The sequence below is a fragment of the Melanerpes formicivorus genome, unplaced genomic scaffold (genome assembly GCF_026170545.1).
Source record: "Melanerpes formicivorus ecotype bairdi unplaced genomic scaffold, bMelFor1.0.p_v2 SCAF_38, whole genome shotgun sequence".
NCBI classification, from domain to species: Eukaryota; Metazoa; Chordata; class Aves; order Piciformes; family Picidae; genus Melanerpes; species Melanerpes formicivorus.
The window spans coordinates 5,919,262-5,937,047 of record NW_027142390.1 but is presented as its reverse complement, the minus strand read 5'-3'; the positions used below and the strand labels follow the sequence as shown (position 1 = coordinate 5,937,047).

The following is a 17,786-nucleotide window of genomic DNA, read 5'->3' as shown; positions in this document are numbered from 1 at the left end:
TTGGGCTGTGCTCAGACTACGCTCAGTGGTATCTGGAAATATAAATATTTAATGCAAGCAGCGCTGGGAGCGCAGGGGCACCGCAGCCTGCTACATGATGATGCGCGGCTCCGGGACGGACTCGGCGATGGACTTGTGTGGCAGCACGTTGGCCCCGTTGAGGTAGAGCTCGTCGTTGACGATGACATCCTCGCCCAGCACCGTCACGTTCTCCATGCGCACCTGCCCCACACAGACCCGGTCACACCTGCCCCGCTTCAGGGCCCGCTGCCAAGCTCTGGCTCTTGCCCACCAGCGCATCCCTCCATCCCTTTGGCAGCAGCCAGGGGCGGTGGGAGGGCAAGAGGTGAGCCCCAAGCCCTGCAGAGGCACCCGTGTCCTCACCCACTGCCCCACGGAGCAGCTCCAGCCCACGATGCAGGACTCCAGCCAGGAGTGGGAGCGGATGCGCGCCCCCTCCAGCACAGTGCAGCGTTTGATGCGCACCCCGTCCTCCACCACCACACCGGCCCCGATCGTCACGTTGGGGCCGATAACACAGTTTGCCCCGATCTTGGCAGTGGGGTCCTGGAAGGAAGAGGGGCTGCAGCGGGGCCAGCAGGGCAGCCAGAGCTCTTGGCATGGCCTGTGCCACTCAGCCAGCATGGGGACAGGAGGGCACAGCTCAAAGATGACAGCGAGGACAGTGGTAGGAAGACACAGAGAACCTGTGACAAGTGCCCAGGGCCGGTGTGCTGGGGGCTGGCACTTACCACCAGCACGTTCCCTACAACACCAGGCCCCGAGTGCAGCTTCTCAGGGTGCTGAGCCCGCAGCCACTGCAGGTACATGCACATGCCTGTGAGGAAGTCCTTTGGCTGCCCAATGTCCATCCAGAAGCCTGTGGGGACAGAGCCAAGGTGACAGCCCTCAGCATGGGGGTGACAGTGCAGGCAAGACCCTGCCATGCTGCATACACCACGTGCAGAGCCTTACTCTGCAGCTCCATGGCATAGAGCTGCCCCTCCTGTGCCATGGCTGGGAAGATCTCCTTCTCGATGGAGGTGGGACGCAGCTGTGGGGACAGGACACATGGCTGAGCAGTGAGCCCAGGGCCCCCAGCCCAGCCCCAGCAGCCCACCCCCTACCTGGATGCGTTGCAGGATGCCGGGGCTGAAGATGTAGAGGCCAGCATTGATCTTGTTGGACACGAAGACGCGTGGCTTCTCCACGAAGCGGCAGATGCGGCCGGTGTCAGCCTCGCTCACCACCACGCCGTACTTGGCTGGTTCCTCCACACGGGTCACCACCAGGGAGCCCTCGCCACCGTGCTGCCGGTGGAAACGTGCCAGCGCCGCGAAGGGGAACTCGCAGATCACGTCGCTGTTAAGGACAAAGAAGGGCTCCCCGCCCTCGGCCAGCAGGTCCCGCGCCAATGCCAGCGGCCCCGCTGCCCAGCCGTGAGTGACACCACAGGGATGGGGGGAGCCCAGTGCCCAGATCCTCCTGGTCCCACCTGTGACTGTCTCAGCATCCCTGCTCCCCACTGCCCCTCTCAAGGCCCCAGTCCCCCCCAGATCCTCAGCTAGGGCCCTTACCTGGCACTGCTGCCCCTGATTTTCCTCATCCTGCCTATACCCATCCTGGTACACCAAAACCTCCTGGAGTCCTCAGAGGTATCCATCCATATCCACTCTCCTGTCCATGGTGTCCTCTTTCCAGTGTGCTCTATCCCTACCCATTCCCGTCTTTGCTGACCATGGCATTCCTTTCCCAGTTTCCCCCTGCCCGTTCCCCCCATTCTCCTGCTGATGGTGTCCCCCTCCCAGTGTCCCCCAGTCCTGCCCACCCATACACACCCTGCTCCCCATGCCCCTCAACCTGACCACGTCCACGCTGCTGGTCGTGGTGTCCCCAGCGTTCCTAGCCCCACTTGTACCCATCCCAGTGTAACCCCAGCCCACCCTGCTGCCGCCGCCCCCCCCAGCCCTGCCCGCTTCCTACCCGTGCCCAGCGGCTCCTTCTCGTGGGACAGGGCGATGTGGATGCCGAGCTGCGGGCACAGGGTGAGCTGCAGCTGCGGGGCGGGATTGCGGGGGAAGGCAGGGGGATGTGGGAGCCCCTTACCCGCTGCTCCTGCTCCCGCATGGCCGCCTCCAGCGCCTCCGACATGTAGCTCACGGCCAGCACCACATGGCTGACACCCGCCTGCGGGAGCAGGTGCGGTTCAGCTTGTGGCGGGGCGACCCCCACGCCACCCCCCGCGCCCCGCGCCGGGCCGGACCTGTCGCAGCGCCTCCAGCTGGTGCAGCAGCAGCGCCTTGTTGCAGAACTCCACCAGCGGCTTCGGCCGGCTCAGGGTCAGCGGCCGCAGCCGCGTCCCGAAGCCGCCCACCAGGATCAGCGCCCGCATCGCCCCGCGCCCGCGACACGTCAGCGCCGCGCGCAGTGCGCGCGTCACCGCGACACGCCACGCCCCCGCGGCACGCCACGCCCCCGCGCCCGCCCCGGGTCCTAGCGCCGGCCTCGGGTCTTGCCGCCCGCCCCGGGTCTTACAGCCAACCTCGAGTTCCAGCGCTCACCCCGGGTCCTGCCGCCCGCCCCAGCTCCTAGAGCCGGTCTCGGGCCCAGCGCCCGCCCCAGATTCTGCTGCCGGCGTCCTGCATCCCATGATCGAGGTCCTAGCACCGGCCTCCGATCCTGCCTCTCGCCGCGGATGCGCCCCAGGTCCTAGCGCCGGCCCTCAGGCGCTGTCGGCCGCCCTGAGTCCCATCGCCCCCAGAGGGGTCCCGCTCGCCTCCTGCCCCACCGCGGGAGCTGCCAGGTCCAGTCACTGCTCTGCGCGGGGCTGCTGCTCCATCCCCCGGGGCGAGAATTGTTGGGAAGAAAGAAGGGGCACAGCTGCACCCTGCAGCGGGTAGCAAGGTGGGGGACATGGGTCCGGCCTGAGCCTTGCCCCCACCCCAGTCCCCGGGGAAAGGCAGGCACAGCACACCACGGACAAAAACAGATCCTTTAATGGTTTTTGGTTCTCTGTGAAGCACAAACAGGGTGATTATTCATGTAAAAACAAACGGAGGGGGGGAGGGGGGAAGCAAGGCTATGTACAAGCTATGGAGTCCCACTGTGGTGGTCTAGGGGGAAGCACAGGCAATGCCCTCTCCCCCCCGAGAAAGAGCACGAGGCAACACTGGAAAGGTGGAGGGCAGCTCCCTAGGACTCAAGGTGCTGCACCAGCCCGAGCACAGCCCGCCGGGGGCAAGGACATGCACAAGGTAGGATGCAAGGAGCCCAGAAGGGCAACAGGGCTGTTGTAGGTCCCTGAGTCACCTGCTCCACCAGCCTCGCTCCTTCCTCCTGCCCGTTCCCGGACCACCCCCTGCAGGGCAGCACCCCGCAGCTGCGATGGAGCAGGAAGCCAGTGCAAAGGGGCACCGATGGCTCTAGAACTACCCCAAGGGAGGTTGCCATGATGTGGGTGTTGGTCTCTTCTCCCAGTAACTACTGCTAGAACAAAAGGGAATGGCCTCAAGCTGCACCAGAGGAAGTTCAGGCTGAATACTGGAGGCAGGGGGGAGGGGGAAGGACGGAAATCACTGAAAGGGTTATCAGGCATTGGAAGAGGCTGCTCAGGGAAGCAGTGAAGTCTTCCTCCCTGGAGGTGTTTAAAAGCTGTGTAAATGTGGTGCTTTAGGGATATGGCTTAGTGGTGGACAGGGTAGAGGAGGGTTAATAGTTGGACTTGATGACTGTGAAGGACTTTTCCAACCTCAACATATCTATGAATGAAGTCCTTGTCCAGGGAGCTGGAGGGGAGTGGTGGCTTGGGCAAGCCTTTGAGTAGCTGGGAGAGAGGCAGAGAGGTATGATGTAGGTAGAAAGCTGGCAACTGCCCCTGCCCCCTTCCAGAGCCCCTGCCATAGACCTACACCTGCTGTGGCAGCTCTGGCTGGCCCCCAGCACAGCATCAACGCTTTCGAAGCAGACCGTGCACAAACCGCATCGGCACACATGCTACATGCGAGTATTCTCCAAACAAGCTTTCCTGAAGTAACAAACCAAACCAACAACAACAAAAAACCAACAAGGAAACCCCAACCCTGGCCTTGCAGGTACCCAGGCAGCTCATCAGGCAGCCAGGGAAATGGTAACGCCATGGAACAAGTCACTGACACCAGGGAGGGAGCAAGTGGAGGTGCCAGTACAGAAACACAGGGGGTGATGCAGAGCGGGGTACGGTTCAGTACCACCAGGCCACAGTATCAAACGTTAATGCCCTCATCAAGGGGAGCTGTGGGTAAAGCACCAGCTCCAGGAAGGAGCCTGGCAGCAGAGCAGGTCCCAGCTGGCTGTTCATCCCCATACTGGTTATTGATTTTGGGAAAGACCAACTCTCTGCAGCAAAACTAAAGGAAACAGTCAGGTGGCAGCACTCCTCACTCAGCCAGGAGCCCCCTCCCTCAACTGGAGGCCCTCAGGGGGGAGACAAGGAGAGGGGTCAGCCCTAACCCTCGGCCTCCCCTTCCACCATCTCCACACATGGACCTGCCAGAAGAGCAGGGGGAAGAGGACAGCCTGGTGCTGGAGGGACATAGTCTCCTACAACCTGTAGGACCAACACTACAGGACGGAAGGGTTGAAATGGTCCAAAAGGCCCCGCTGCACAGCTGGGGTCACGTTAACTGCTACAGATACTATTGCTAGCCCATGAGCTGAGTTCTTGCTTGGTCAGTGGTCCAGAGCAGAGTGACCCTCACAGAGCCCCGTGCCTGCCTGCACACAGGCCTGCCCATGCCACACCAGTGGGGAGGGAGCAGGACCCAAGCTTGAGCACAGCTCTGGGCAGTGGCATTCCCTCCCAGCTGCAGCTCTGCCAGGGGTTGCATTTGGTCATTTTATTTCTGAGTTTGGGTTGGTTACTCACAGTGCCCAAACAACAGAAAAAGGCAGCATCAAAAGCAAAGCCCCGTTGGAAAACCCAGGGCAGAGCTCACGACACCAAGCACACAGGCCAGCACCTGTGCTGCTCACTGTCAGCCCCACAGACACTGCCAACCGTCAAGTGCCCTTTCCAAACAGCTCAGGAGAATTTCAAAGGGAAGGTTCTCCTGGGGGCTCCAGAGGCAGGAGGTTCCTCACACCACAGCCCCTCAAAGAGCCCCAGAGCTCTCCTGCTTTCTCTTCCCTGTGTCCAGGTCCTGCCTTCAGAACACACACATGACAAAGGGAGAACCAGAACACCCGGGCATCTACGAAGCCTCCTCCAGAAGGCAGATCTAGTGCTGTCAGAACCATGTGGCTGGCACAAGGAGCTCTTCCATCCTGCCTCCCCTCAGCTCTCCTATCAAGTACATTTAAAAACAATGGAGCAATACAATTGTTTAAAACCAAAGTCATCTGCTTTTTTCCCATGGTAGTAGGTGGTCTTGTCTGCTCCTGCCGCCAGGACGGTGAGAGGCCGCAGCACAGGGCTACTGGTTCTCCTCACGCATCTGTTCCATGATGTTGATGAGGCTTTCCAGCCCGAACACGTAGCCCATGTCGGGTCCGTCGTGCACGGTGGGGTCATCGCGGAAGCCCTTGAAGGTGCTGTGTGCAAAGTCAATCATGCGCACGTCCACCTTGGGCTGTGCCGAGGAGCCAGGCTCCGTGCCGCTGCCGTCCTGCAGGCCCTCCGGGACAGAGCTGTCCACCCGCTTCGGGCGCGTCTCCGGCCGGCGCTCCACAAACGTCCCTGCCCTGCTGTCCTTCCCGTCATAAATGATGAGAAGGGAGCTGGAGTAGAAGCGGTAGGAGGCCTGTCTCTCCAAAACCGCCTTGAGGCTTCGCAGTTTGGCCAGGACAGGCTCAAAGAGGTCCTTGCGCAGCTCGATGCCGTTGTGGAGATACTGGTAGAGGGCGTTGCGGAAGCCCTCAATGGAAAGACCTCGTCCATAGTATTTATTCCTGCACAAGTAGTGTCCCGTGTCCAGCTGGTAGACCTAGAACACCAAAGGAGACAGGTACCAAGTGGGAGCGACAGGTTACGGCCCTGCACAGAGAGCCCTGAGCTGTCCCACACTGACAGGGTGGAAGGAACTCGTTCCATTCCTCACTGTGCCCCAGAGGGAGCAGGAAAGAGTTCTGCGTGCTCCCTGAATCCCGCAGCAGCTCATGGGTGCAATCCATGGGCACAGACAGGGTGCCTAAGCACTAGTTCTCTCCTAGGACACCCAAAAAGTGGCTCCTCACCTCAAGCATCCCCAAGGGGCACAGCAACCTGAGGCTTAAAAAGCATCACCTTTTGGCAACCTGGACAATCCTCTGGTGGCAGGAGCTGCTGCCACAGGTACTGCCATTATTAGGTGATATGATTAATGAGGGGCCCTTGTTGCTTCAGAGTCTGTGGGCAGACATCTGGATTACAAGATCCTTCCATGGGTGGGGAAAGGAGCAACTATTGCACAACAGCAGCAAACCCTTACGTACAGGGTGCAGCCACCAGAGAAGTGTACAATGCAGGAAGGTCAGCTGCTGCTGGGACAGAGGCACAGGTCATGCCCTGGGCACTATGATTCTGCCTGAACACTAAGCCACAAAGATAATTGCATTAGAAAACCCTCTAATTGTCTGTGGACAGAAGAGCTCTGGATGAAGCAGGCCTTCTCAGGAGAAGCAGCTTCCTTTGTTCTGGGCTTAGAAATGAAGACAAAAAGCATGTACCACGACCACTGCTGCACCTACCTAACTGGGAGGCTTCATGCCAGTGCTCAGCACAAGACACTAATGGGGAGGTCTACTGAGGCTGTGGAACAGACTGTGCAGCAGCTGCAGCCTGGGGGATCCCTACCTGCATCCCACAGACGCGCACGCCCAAGGTGGCAGAAGTGCTCTGTTCACACTTCTTCATCTGCCGAGCAGCCTTCTCCTCAGACGCATCATCTCCGTGCTGCCTGGTCCCCATCTTCAGATCAAGCACACAGGGAAGCTTGAAGTGATGCACCACGTTCTCCAGCAAAAGGAACTCTGGGAGACGTGTCAAGGAGAGCTCACCGGTCAGAGACACTGCTCCCTAGGGCCACCACAGACAGGGGCATAGACCAGCATGAGACAGGGTTGGACAACAAACAAAGAGGAATCAGAGAACCCAGACAGGTAGAATAACCAAGGTGGAACGAATCATGTGGGGAAGTGAAGAGGACAAAACCCCAACAGCAGTGCCCAGGCTTTGCCAGTTATCAGAAATCAGCCTGGAAAGTGGAATAGGCAACAGTAAGCAAGACGACTGCAGGCATACTGGAAACTCAGCAGGGGGAACAGGAGAGCAGAGTGCCAGTGTCAGGAAGGACACAGCACACCAGTGAGAACTGCTGATACGCCCAGGGAGAGCTTAGAGTCTAATCATATTAGCAATTTAACCATATGGATAAACAATGCAATGCCCATGGACTGAAAACTCAGGGGTCAATTAACAGCACAGTGCTGCTGCGACTGTCAATGCTGCCCAACGCACATCGGGGAGCCAAGGAGGTTACAAAGGCAGGAAACAGAAGGGTTAACAGCAGCCCTCAGGCACAGTGGGCAAACCCTCCACGAGGGCACAACGTTGAGGACAAACCCCAAACAACTGGGGCAAGAGCTTGACCCAAAGGGGAGAAAACAACCCTGAAGTTTGCCCTGCAGGGCACAGCTTAACATGGCAACCAGAGCACAGCCACAGTAACCTCGCAAGGAAGTAATGTTTAGACAAAGAAACCCCAAACTGTCATTAGCTGTGCTTCACTTTGAAAGAGCAACTTCACAGAAATAAGGAAGTGTCATTTAAGAGGACAGGCAAAGAGAACTACTCCTCTGCAAGTGACACAGGCTAATTTACAACTAAATTCCTGGAGGCTCAGCGCACAGATTTGAGAACATGGAAAGGAAATCTGCAGAAGTAAAAGGTGAAAAATACAGACACTAAAAGTCAGGTGGCTCCCATGTGAGGAAAACACTACCAAACTCCAGCAGGTGAAGCAGAAAAAACAAACAGCCCCCAGTCTGGCAAGTTCAAGACAAAAACATGAGAAATCACGTGGAAGGCACATGAAGTAACAAATCCAGTTAGTCTGGAGCCAAGCCAAGTCGGTCAGACTGCCCAGAGAGTCGAAAGATGAAGTACAAGAAGAGCTAGAGGGGGCAGCAGTGGCACAGGAGTGTGCAAAGAGACCCCCTGGAAACAGGATAGCTATTTGGCTGCTTAGTTTACTGGGAAGACCTTAAGGGATTCCCAAGCCAAAATTGTGAGTTTGGAGAATGCTCAACTGGAATGGCCAGAGAAGGGCTCACATGTCAAACACAACATGAGTCCTGCAACTCATGTAACACCATCTGAACACCAGGAGGCTGAACAGGGGCTACCACAAACCAGCCTGGTCTTGCAGCCCGGGTGGCCAGCAGGGGCTGTGTGTGGAGATCCATCCCATTTAGCAAGTGATGTGGAAGAGTGAGCCAACAGGGGGATGGCAAAGATTCCCAAAGTACTAAGCTACTCAAAGCTGCAAAAATAAGGAAGGGTTGTGAAGGACTCCAAGGATCTTATGAGACTCACTCTGCCATTATAAGGACCAGGTGAGATTCACTACACTATGCACAAAATGATAAACATAAGGAGAAAAAGACTCTTAGTGCATAAAGTAAGGGCTTTGGAGACAACTTACCGGTCAGGAATGGGATCTGTGGGGAAATGAAACAGCAGTTATAACAAGAGATTGTGCTAGGAATTATGAGGGAGAGGAAGGACAGCATTAAATACCAGAGGACACCTCCAGTTCACCTGGCATAGAATCACAGAATGGTCTGGGTTGGAAGAGACCTTAAACATCACACACTTCCAACCCCTCTGCCACAGGCAGGGACACCTTCCACTAGGTCAGGTTGCTCAAGGCTCATTCAACCTGGCCTTGAACACCTCTAGAGAGAGGGCATCCACAACCTACCTGAGCTATCTATTCCAGGGTCTCACCACCCTCACTGTAATAATTTTTACCCAATATCCAGTGTAAATCTGTCCTCTTCCAGCTAAAAACCCCTACAGCTCAAACCACAAGCCAGCAATGAAAGAAAACAGAGGGTGATGTAGTCAGAAAGGTGGCTGCTCCAAGCATCAGCGTCACTGCACGGGAAGCAGGAAGGAACAGCAACAAGAAACACCTGACACAGCTTTGGTTGTGTGAAGGACAGGAAAGCCAAAGGAAATGGAGGCCTGCCTGCCCAAGCAGAAGGCGTGAGGCTGGGGCAGCGGCAGCAAGCTGACACACTCGGTTCTGCTTCCCAAAGGATACTGTAGAGCTTTCGGTCCTTGGACTCGGAGCGCATGCGGCTCAGCTGCTGCTTGTGGCAGCGCAGGCTCCAGGGGTTATAGCTGATCTTCTCAGAGCTCAGACCACTGTTCCCATCCAACATCTGAAATGGAACATCTGAATGGATGTGCAGGTCCATCCTGGGACTCTTTGTTTCCTGCATGCTGCTGGTATAAAGACAGAACAAACTTGCCTGTTAGGATCCGTGCATCCTCCAGACACAACTGTCCCCCTCTTCAGGACACAGCCACCTCCTGCTGCACACTTCACACAGTACAAAAGCTCTTAACAGCAAATCCCCACAAATATCCTGGGCTATGAAGCCATGCTCAAGGATCTGGTCTAACGTCTCTGCTAGGTTGTACTGTAGGAACATTTGTTTCTCAGGCAGCTCTGGCTGGTTCAAATAGGCAGAGACTCGTATTCAAAGTAGCCTTGGAAAAAACTTCTGGGTTAATAACCAGGTGGATTGAAGCATTTGAATCTACTGCACATGCTGTGGTTCCACATCCAATAAACTACCAAGAGTTACATCCTCTGTCAGAAGCATTTCATGTGGAGGAGTTCACCCTAAACCCAGCACAACTCCTGACATCATTTGCAGCACCACAGTGGGCTGGGTTAGTAAGTATGAGACAGCCTGGCCACTGGATGGCGTGCAAAATGCCCTCGGTAAAAGGAGCGCCAGAGCTGAAAGGGGAAGAGAGATTTCCTGCTCATCATGCTGTCACTGGGCTCCCAAAGCTTTACCTTTCAGTGCTGTCACTGGCCAGGCCAGGCTTTTCCTCCTTGTGCTCAGTGCCACTGCTTGATCTGTGAAGGCTGCGACGTGAGTGCTTGCGCCGTGGCTGGTCCCTCTCCGGCATATCATCCTGCTCCAGAGCCTCGTTCTCCACGTAGGGATAGGCCACCAGGTTAATGTAGCCATCACTGTCTCCCTCAAAACAGACAGACACCACACCTGCCAGAGAGAAGGGAAGTGTCAGTTCCATTTCCCAAGAGAGGGAACACAACCACTAGCACCCAAACATTCAACAGGAGAGAGGAAAACGTAGCTCCCAGGGCAGCACATCCAGAGCCATGAAAGGTTTAAGACTATAAGAACCCAATCCTTGTCAGCACAGCAGAGAGGAGGGATAGGGAGAGGGATAGGATAGGGAGAGGGATAGGATAGGGAGAGGGATAGGATAGGGAGAGGGATAGGATAGGGAGAGGGATAGGATAGGGAGAGGGATAGGATAGGGAGAGGGATAGGATAGGGAGAGGGATAGGATAGGGAGAGGGATAGGATAGGGAGAGGGATAGGATAGGGAGAGGGATAGGATAGGGAGAGGGATAGGATAGGGAGAGGGATAGGATAGGGAGAGGGATAGGATAGGGAGAGGGATAGGATAGGGAGAGGGATAGGATAGGGAGAGGGATAGGATAGGGAGAGGGATAGGATAGGGAGAGGGATAGGATAGGGAGAGGGATAGGATAGGATAGAATAGAATAGGTGTCTACCTGAGCGAGCAGTGGGCAGCAGCAGAGGAAGGAAATGAAGGACTAAAGCACAGCTGCTAGGCTGAGGGGATTATTTCCTTCCCTTCAGTCTTGCAGCCAGTATCACCCAAGGGGAGAAAGTCAAGCAGAGTCTCCCAAGCTGTTGAGGTGGGCAAAGCACATGTAATACCTATCTAGTTCGTTTGGGTAAGCATCTATGCCCTGCAGAAGTGTTCCTGCTGTTGACAAGGACATTGCTGGCCAAGGAAGAGTGTGCTTTCTCTGCTGAAGGACATCTCCAGCACCTGAGCTGTGAAGCACAGAGCTGAGGCCAAGGTGACACCTGCCACCCTTACTACAAGCCAATCAGTCTTGCAGAACAGGGATCTGCAAGGTCCCAGGGCTTTCTAGCCCTGGAAGCAGAACTACCCCTGCCAGGTGCAGGCAAGCAGGACCATTTGTATCCTCTCCAGTTTTACCTTCTGAAGGCTCCCAGAAAGCACCACAGTCCAAAGGAAGGCATAAATCTTTCACAGCTCAGATTCTGAGTCCATCTAGCTGGCTAGCCACAGAACAGGACAGCTGACATCTTCATCTCTGAGACTCCTCAAGCCCTTAAAATGAAGCTGTCAGCCCATCTCCCAACTTGCAACAACAAATATCTTTCACCAGCACTGAATAGCTGCCAGGAGCATCAGATGCTAGATGGACCAAATCAGATGATTCATCACTAACATGAAGAAGCCTCACACTGCTCAGCTGATGCAGGGTATCACATTGGTGCCCTTCCTCTTCCCTTATCTGCACATGACAGTGCTAACAAGGTTCAGACACAGCTCAACAACCTCAGGGCAGTTCAGGACTCCAGTGTGTCACTACATAAATGCCACTGCAAGTGCTGTGGCTGCCTGGACATGCTCCTTAAGACAGCCCTGTGAAAGGCCAATCTTAACAGTAACCTCAAAGTGCTGAGATAGGAAATATCATCTCAAATAATCCTCACCCTCAGATCAGCAAGGACAGTTTCTATTGGGACCCTGTATCAGACTCAGATGAAATCTCACACTGGGGTAAAGATGCATGTCTTATGCCTTGAGGTTTCCAGGAAGCATATACCTTTAAGAAGACAGGTCTCCATCTGGACTATCATCTCCATCAGCTTTAAATGTAACTCCCAAGGCAAGCCTGACACCATATTGATTCCAGTAAGTACCTAGGCTCCTGCTGGGATTTCTGATGGGTCACCAGAACACCGTATGGCCTCAGAGTGAGCAGAGGGTACAAGAGGACCCGTCTGTTGCAGGCTGTACCTTCCATTCACAACCTGCACACAGACACAGGTAAGGTGACACTGCTCTGAGACCTTCAGGCTGTGGCCAGATCAAATAGCAAGACCTTGGACAGATGGTGGTCCCAGCTGTCTCTGAGAAGCACTGTACCCCCCAGTGCTGCATGGAGACAACGCAGCAGAGGCCATAGGAATGCCACGTCCTCCCGAATGCTACCTACCAGCATTACTATCCTGAATACAAACACACATGGGTTTAAAGATACTGAGCCTCTGAAAGATGCAGATGGGCTGCCAACCTCCCCCAGCAATGCAGACACTGGAAAATTCCATTCCTTCCAAGCAGCTGAGCACAAGGCTTCACCTCAGCACAGGGAAAGAAACACTTCCTGCTTCAGCAGCTTTCTGATAGGGCTCCATAAAAGAGATGGGATGAGGAAGCAATAAATTATGGGACTGGAATGTGCAAGTGCTCAGTATATGATCAAACTTCATTTGCTCAAGGTCAGGCCTGTAATTGATAATAACTTGGTAGCAAAACTATTACAGTAGTTATGGAGTTCTGTACTCCATAACCTTAAGCTTCAGACTACAAAGTGCCAGACTGCACATTCTCTGTCTAGAAAGGGGAACATGTTAAGCTCTGCCTGCCTACAACAAAGACTTCCTCCTTTCCAAGTGCTCCTATCCAACTGCTAGCCTGCAAAAGAGGAAGAGCAAATAACAAATAAACAGAAAAAAACCCAAAACATCAGAAAGGGCAGAAAGTCCCCAGCAACTGTAGGCAAATGAGGAGGGCAGGCTGTTAGAATCACAGAAATGTTAGGGTTGGAAGGGACCTCAAGGGTCACCTACTTCCAACCCCCCTGCCATGGGCAGGGACACCTCACACTAGAACAGGTTGCTCAGAGCCACATCCAGCCCGGCCTCAAAAACCTCCAGCTCCCTGGGCAACCTGTTCCAGTGTCTCACCATCCTCACTGTGAAGAACTTCTTCCTGACATCCAATGTGAAGCTACCCCTTTCTAAGTTTTTTCCAACCCTCCCCCAGCCCTTTCATTGCCTGACCTCCTAAAAAGTCCTTCACCAGCTTTCTTGTAGCCCCCTTCAGATACTGGAAGGCCACAATAAGGTCTCCTTGGAGCCTTCTCTCCAGACTGAACAGCCCCAACTCCCTCAGTCTGTCCTCCCAGGAGAGGTGCCCCAGCCCTCTAACCATGCTGATGGCCCTCCTCTGGACACGCTCCAGCACGCTGCTGAGGCAGTAAGTGCATTCTGAGCGCTGGCAGGCCTCACCTTTGTACTCGGGTGTGAACTCCTTCATCTCCGGGGGCAGGGACTCGTAGAAGCGCTGCTCTCTGGTGATGAGGGGCTTGCAGACGGTGTGGTCATCGTAGCGCATCATGCTGCTGTGGCCACCCACCTGGTGAATGAAAGGCTCCAGCAGCACCCCCCGGTCTCCAGATCGAGTGGCGTTCTTGCCATACTTGCCCACTTCCATGGTTTGACAAACACACATTGCGTTGGGCACCGGTTGCACTCCTGGAGCATGGGGAGAGCCACGAGGGCTGGAGGGGTAGCTCAGCAGCACTCAGGCAGGGAAGTCCTGGCAGTCTGCTTCCTTACAGCGGTCTGGAAAAGCAAAGGAGAGCCTTGTGAATGGAGGGCCACTGGTGCTCACTCCCCGTTGGCTCAGGAAAGTTTTCAGTATTCATTTGCATCTGTAACAGTTCCTCTCCTGTTCTCTGTTCACATTCCACATGTTCCAGCATGCTCCTCACCACCTCTTTGATCCTACAGGCAAACACACTCATTTGGGAGCAGTCTCACCTACGGTTTCTCCAACAGGGTTGACAGGAGGCAGGGAAAGGAGGCAATAGGAGCATTCTGAGCCTCCCATCCTCCAGCTCCTTTTATCAGTGAGGCAGTGTGATAATGGACCACAAACCACAAGCTGCAGCACAGTATAGCCAAGACCACACCTGCCTATCAGCAACAGCGACTGACACAGGCAGAACAAACATTTCCAGAACCTGAACTCTGCTCCTTGTGCTTCTGCATTTTCAACATCTAAAGGAGTAAACAATTGCCATTCACCTCCTACTCTAGCACTGCTCCCTCCATTACCCACTTGCTTGTCTTCAAGCAACATGAAAAGACTCTGGGGATGAGGCAGTCATCATGTCACTGTGTGTATGCTTCTGCTGGATGGGTTCCACTCAGCCTCTCTCTTATTACTCTGCATCCCTCAGGAAAACAGCTATTTCCTGATGCTTTCACAGAACAGGGTCCCTGGTCTGTAGAGGTAGGCAAGAGAGATGACTAAATCCAAATGAGATTAGAAGTGCTTTGGAGAAGAGAGATGCTCTTTTAATGTGTGCAGAGTGCCTGGCACAGCCACAGGATGATGGAGAAGTAAAAGCCATCCAAATTCTCTCCAGATGAATTGCCCTTTCCAGCTCAGATCATAGATGCTTCTACAGCTGCAGGGGAAAACACCTGAGGATTTCCTCCTAACAACGAGTTATCCAAAGCACCTGGTGCCAGACAGTGACTACAGATTCTGAGTTCAAAATTTCCAGTTTCTTACAACAGCTGCAGCCAAGAGCACGAATTTAATATCTAGGGGATATTGGAGCCCTGAACGAGGGACACGACTCAGGCTGTTCCTCATCTGGCCACAGGATGTCTCCATAGCTGCACAACACTGCCAGGCTGGGGGAAGCTCCAGATGAAGACAGGCTCTGCTCCCTCCCCTACGATTCGGAGAGATCAAAGAGATTTAAAAGCAGGGTCAATACTTCAGGACGTGTTTAACTCAATCTAACACAGAAGATCCCCGCAACAGGACAAGGCTGCTCCCTCCCTGTCCACACATTCCTGCTCGCAGTGGATCCGGGGACAGCAAGAGTGCACGTGCATTTGAGTTGAATCATCTCACTGATCCCAGGAAAAACATTTCCTTTTGTGGCTGCATGACCACACAGCCACGTTCAGTGTAAGGGGAACAAGGGCAATGTTTAGTTGGCTTTTAAGGGGGGGGGGGGGGGGGGGGGGGGGGGGGGCAGAAAATAGGAGAGGGGAAAAAACCCAACAGCACAGGTGATGTCTCTGGGGCAATTCCTATCAAAAGTCTCTTCAAAGCATCCTTCAAAGTCTCTTAAACTCACTCTGAGCCTAGGTTGTATCAGAGACAAAAACATGCTGTGGATTTCTTTCCTCCCTCTTATTTGCTTTATCAACATGAAGAAACAGCAGCAGAGGTTTGCTTAAGTCACACATGTTTTAGTTGGGTTTATTGATAGCTAACATCTGAGAACAAGCAAGATGCCAGCACCTATTACAAGAGGGATGTGGAGGTGCTGGAAGGTGTCCAGAGAAGGGCCAGGAGGAGGAGCAGAGGGCTGGGGCACCCCTCCTGTGAGGACAGATTGAAGGAGCTGGGGCTGTTCAGGCTGGAGAAAAGAAGGCTCCCAGGTGACCTCATTGTGGCCTTCCAGTATCTGAAGGGAGCCTACAGGAAGGCTGGGGAAGGACTTCTCAGGATCTCAGGTAGTGACAGGACTAGGGGGAATGGAATGAAGCTGGAGGTGGGGAGACTCAGGCTGAATGTGAGGAGGAGGTTCTTCCCCATGAGAGTGGCGAAGCCCTGGAATGGGTTGTCCAGGGAGGTGGTTGGGGCCCCAGCCCTGGAGGTGTTTAAGCCCAGGCTGGCTGAGGCTCTGGCCAGCCTGATCTAGTGTGGGGTGTCCCTGCCCATGGCAGAGGGGTTGGAACTAGATGATCCTTGTGGTCCCTTCCAACCCTGACTGATACTATGATACCTGCAACAGAGCAGCACCTCCCGGAGCCCAGGTGAGTGCTTTACAGTCTTAAATCTTCCCTTTGCTGATGCAGCTTGGTCTTGGAATTGGTTTATTTTGCCAGTGACTAAAGCTGAGTTTTCAGTTATTCCAAGCAATACAGGGCACAAAGTTTAACTTCACACTTTCCTCCAGTTCAAACTTCACCAGACAAGAGAAATAAGAGATTCATCTGTATGACAACAGTAGCTGGCACACTCAGGAGACATGCACACGGAGCTTGGGGCCTGCTGTTGGGCTCACTTTTCACTGAAGGCCAATCACAAAATGCCTTGGGGTCCCAGCTTTGGCACTGGTGGAAGAAGTGTTACCTACACTTTAGAGAAGTGAGGTTATCCAAGCAGACTCAATAGCTTCAGTCACCATCACTAACTTAGATGGCAATCACCAGCACCCCCACAGACTGCTCTTGCAGTTAGGAGTGCTTCACCTATGGGCTACAGGCAGATTATGGCCATGAGATCAAGATTTGAACCCTTTGCCTACATTCAGCAGTCTTCTTTGCCAAGGGTGTGCAACAAAGCACATGCCACTTGAATTATCTTGAGGACAGCATCCACCAACTAAGCAGAGTGCTTCAGGCCTTCTCCACTGCATGGCCTAGAGGTACCTGTGAGATGACAGCAGTTGTCTAAGGGCTCCTGGGCAGGTGGCAATGAAAACAGGCTGCAGCCACCAAGAAGTGCCCTTGGCTCCCTGCCAAGCACCCTGCTGCCCCCAAGAAAACCCAATGTGACAAGCTGTGGATGTGCAGGCACACTGGGAGGGAGTGACGGCCACAAAGGAAACGTTCTGTGGTCGTGATGCAAGAGAGGGAGCCAGGCAGCAGGTGGGGAGAGTCCAAACCTGGTTACAACTGCTCCACATCCATCCACATGCTCTAAAGAAAACTCAGAGCCTTATTATGTTTTCCCACACACAAGTCAACCTGAGGGGAAAAAAACATTTTGTGGCAAGTAGCATTTCAGAGACAACGTTATAAAAGAGAAAGCTACCTCCAGGGCTGGAAAAACAGCTACCTTGTAGTGGTGGTTTTCATCAGACTAACTCCCAAGTGTTGTTACTAAACATGGACACCATCCACAAATAAAGACAGAAGAATCCTGGCTGCTTCAAAGAAGCATAAAGCAGAGAACTATTTGAAGGCCTGAATATTACTCATCTCTCCCCCGTTGAACAACGGCGTGGATTCAACTATTTCAGCTGGCTTACAAAATGCAGACTCCTTCCAATTATGCTGTGAAATGCAGTGCACAGTCCCCACAACAGCTTGAGGGTGGCCAGTTCATCCAAGCAGATCCTTTTGATACCTTCCAACGCCACCACTATAGCTCTAACAGCACTAAAACACTCAAGTCAGCTCAGCATTCCTCTTCCAGCAGACTCATCTACAGTTCCCAAGACAGATCACCCATCAAGCCAGACTCGGGAGTGGTGGAGGAGCAGAGGTTCAGGAGCTGACTTATGGGTGGCTACAGAAGGACAGAGCATATCCCATGATCCATTACCCTGCAGAGCAAAAAACTGTTGTACTGGAAAAGAATTTGCTCTGCAGTATTTAAGTCTGGATGCCTGTCACTGTACCTACTCCAAATTCTAACTGCACACCCCACTGTTCAAACACCTTTTAGCAAGTTGGGTGCAAAGGAGAGTAAAAACCAGTATTTTCTTGTAGCAATGAACAAAGTATTTCCAAACTGAAGCCAGAAAGGCTCTGCTCTTCCTACTATTTAGTGTGGTAAAACCTTCCCCCAAGGCCAACATCACCCTCTGGCAGAGAATATGCTGCTCCACAGAAACAAACAGTGCTGTGCTCTTAAAGGCCCAGAAAGATACTCTTAAACATTACTGAAC

At 53.9% G+C, this 17,786-nt stretch overlaps 2 protein-coding genes across 11 annotated transcripts in view; both read right to left on the bottom strand.

Annotated features, from left to right (window-relative positions):
* Positions 1-26: 26 nt before the first annotated feature.
* Positions 27-2,411, bottom strand: GMPPB (GDP-mannose pyrophosphorylase B). The gene is made up of 8 exons (XM_068158037.1): positions 2,264-2,411; positions 2,107-2,187; positions 1,984-2,032; positions 1,128-1,429; positions 976-1,054; positions 753-880; positions 385-567; positions 27-222 (listed from the first exon to the last, which is right to left on the bottom strand). Exons 1-8 carry the CDS (start codon positions 2,390-2,392, stop codon positions 91-93), a joined length of 1,083 nt encoding a protein of 360 aa, XP_068014138.1. The 5' UTR covers positions 2,393-2,411; the 3' UTR covers positions 27-90.
* A 567-nt stretch (positions 2,412-2,978) lies between these two features.
* The window catches only part of IP6K1 (inositol hexakisphosphate kinase 1), a 44,509-nt gene continuing 29,701 nt past the window's right edge, over positions 2,979-17,786 (bottom strand). For 9 of the 10 annotated variants that reach the window (XM_068158032.1, XM_068158028.1, XM_068158030.1 and 6 more), the window contains 5 exons: positions 13,366-13,701; positions 10,050-10,260; positions 9,282-9,466; positions 6,809-6,984; positions 2,979-5,960 (listed from right to left, as the gene is read on the bottom strand). In XM_068158032.1, coding sequence (XP_068014133.1) covers positions 5,451-5,960; positions 6,809-6,984; positions 9,282-9,466; positions 10,050-10,260; positions 13,366-13,588 — 1,305 coding nt within the window. In that variant the 5' untranslated portion in view covers positions 13,589-13,701 and the 3' untranslated portion in view covers positions 2,979-5,450. The remainder of the gene's footprint in view (positions 5,961-6,808; positions 6,985-9,281; positions 9,467-10,049; positions 10,261-13,365; positions 13,702-17,786) is intronic. The other variant, XM_068158034.1, reaches the window with a different exon arrangement.

Coding starts and splice junctions, on each gene's coding strand:
- GMPPB (XM_068158037.1), bottom strand. CDS start 2,392: ATGCGGGCGCTGATCCTGGTGGGCGGCTTCGGGACGCGGCTGCGGCCG. Junction 2,188..2,263: donor AGCTGGAGGCGCTGCGACAG/GTCCGGCCCGGC, acceptor CTGCTCCCGCAG/GCGGGTGTCAGCCATGTGGT. Junction 1,430..1,983: donor GAAGGAGCCGCTGGGCACGG/GTAGGAAGCGGG, acceptor ACGGCTGGGCAG/CGGGGCCGCTGGCATTGGCG.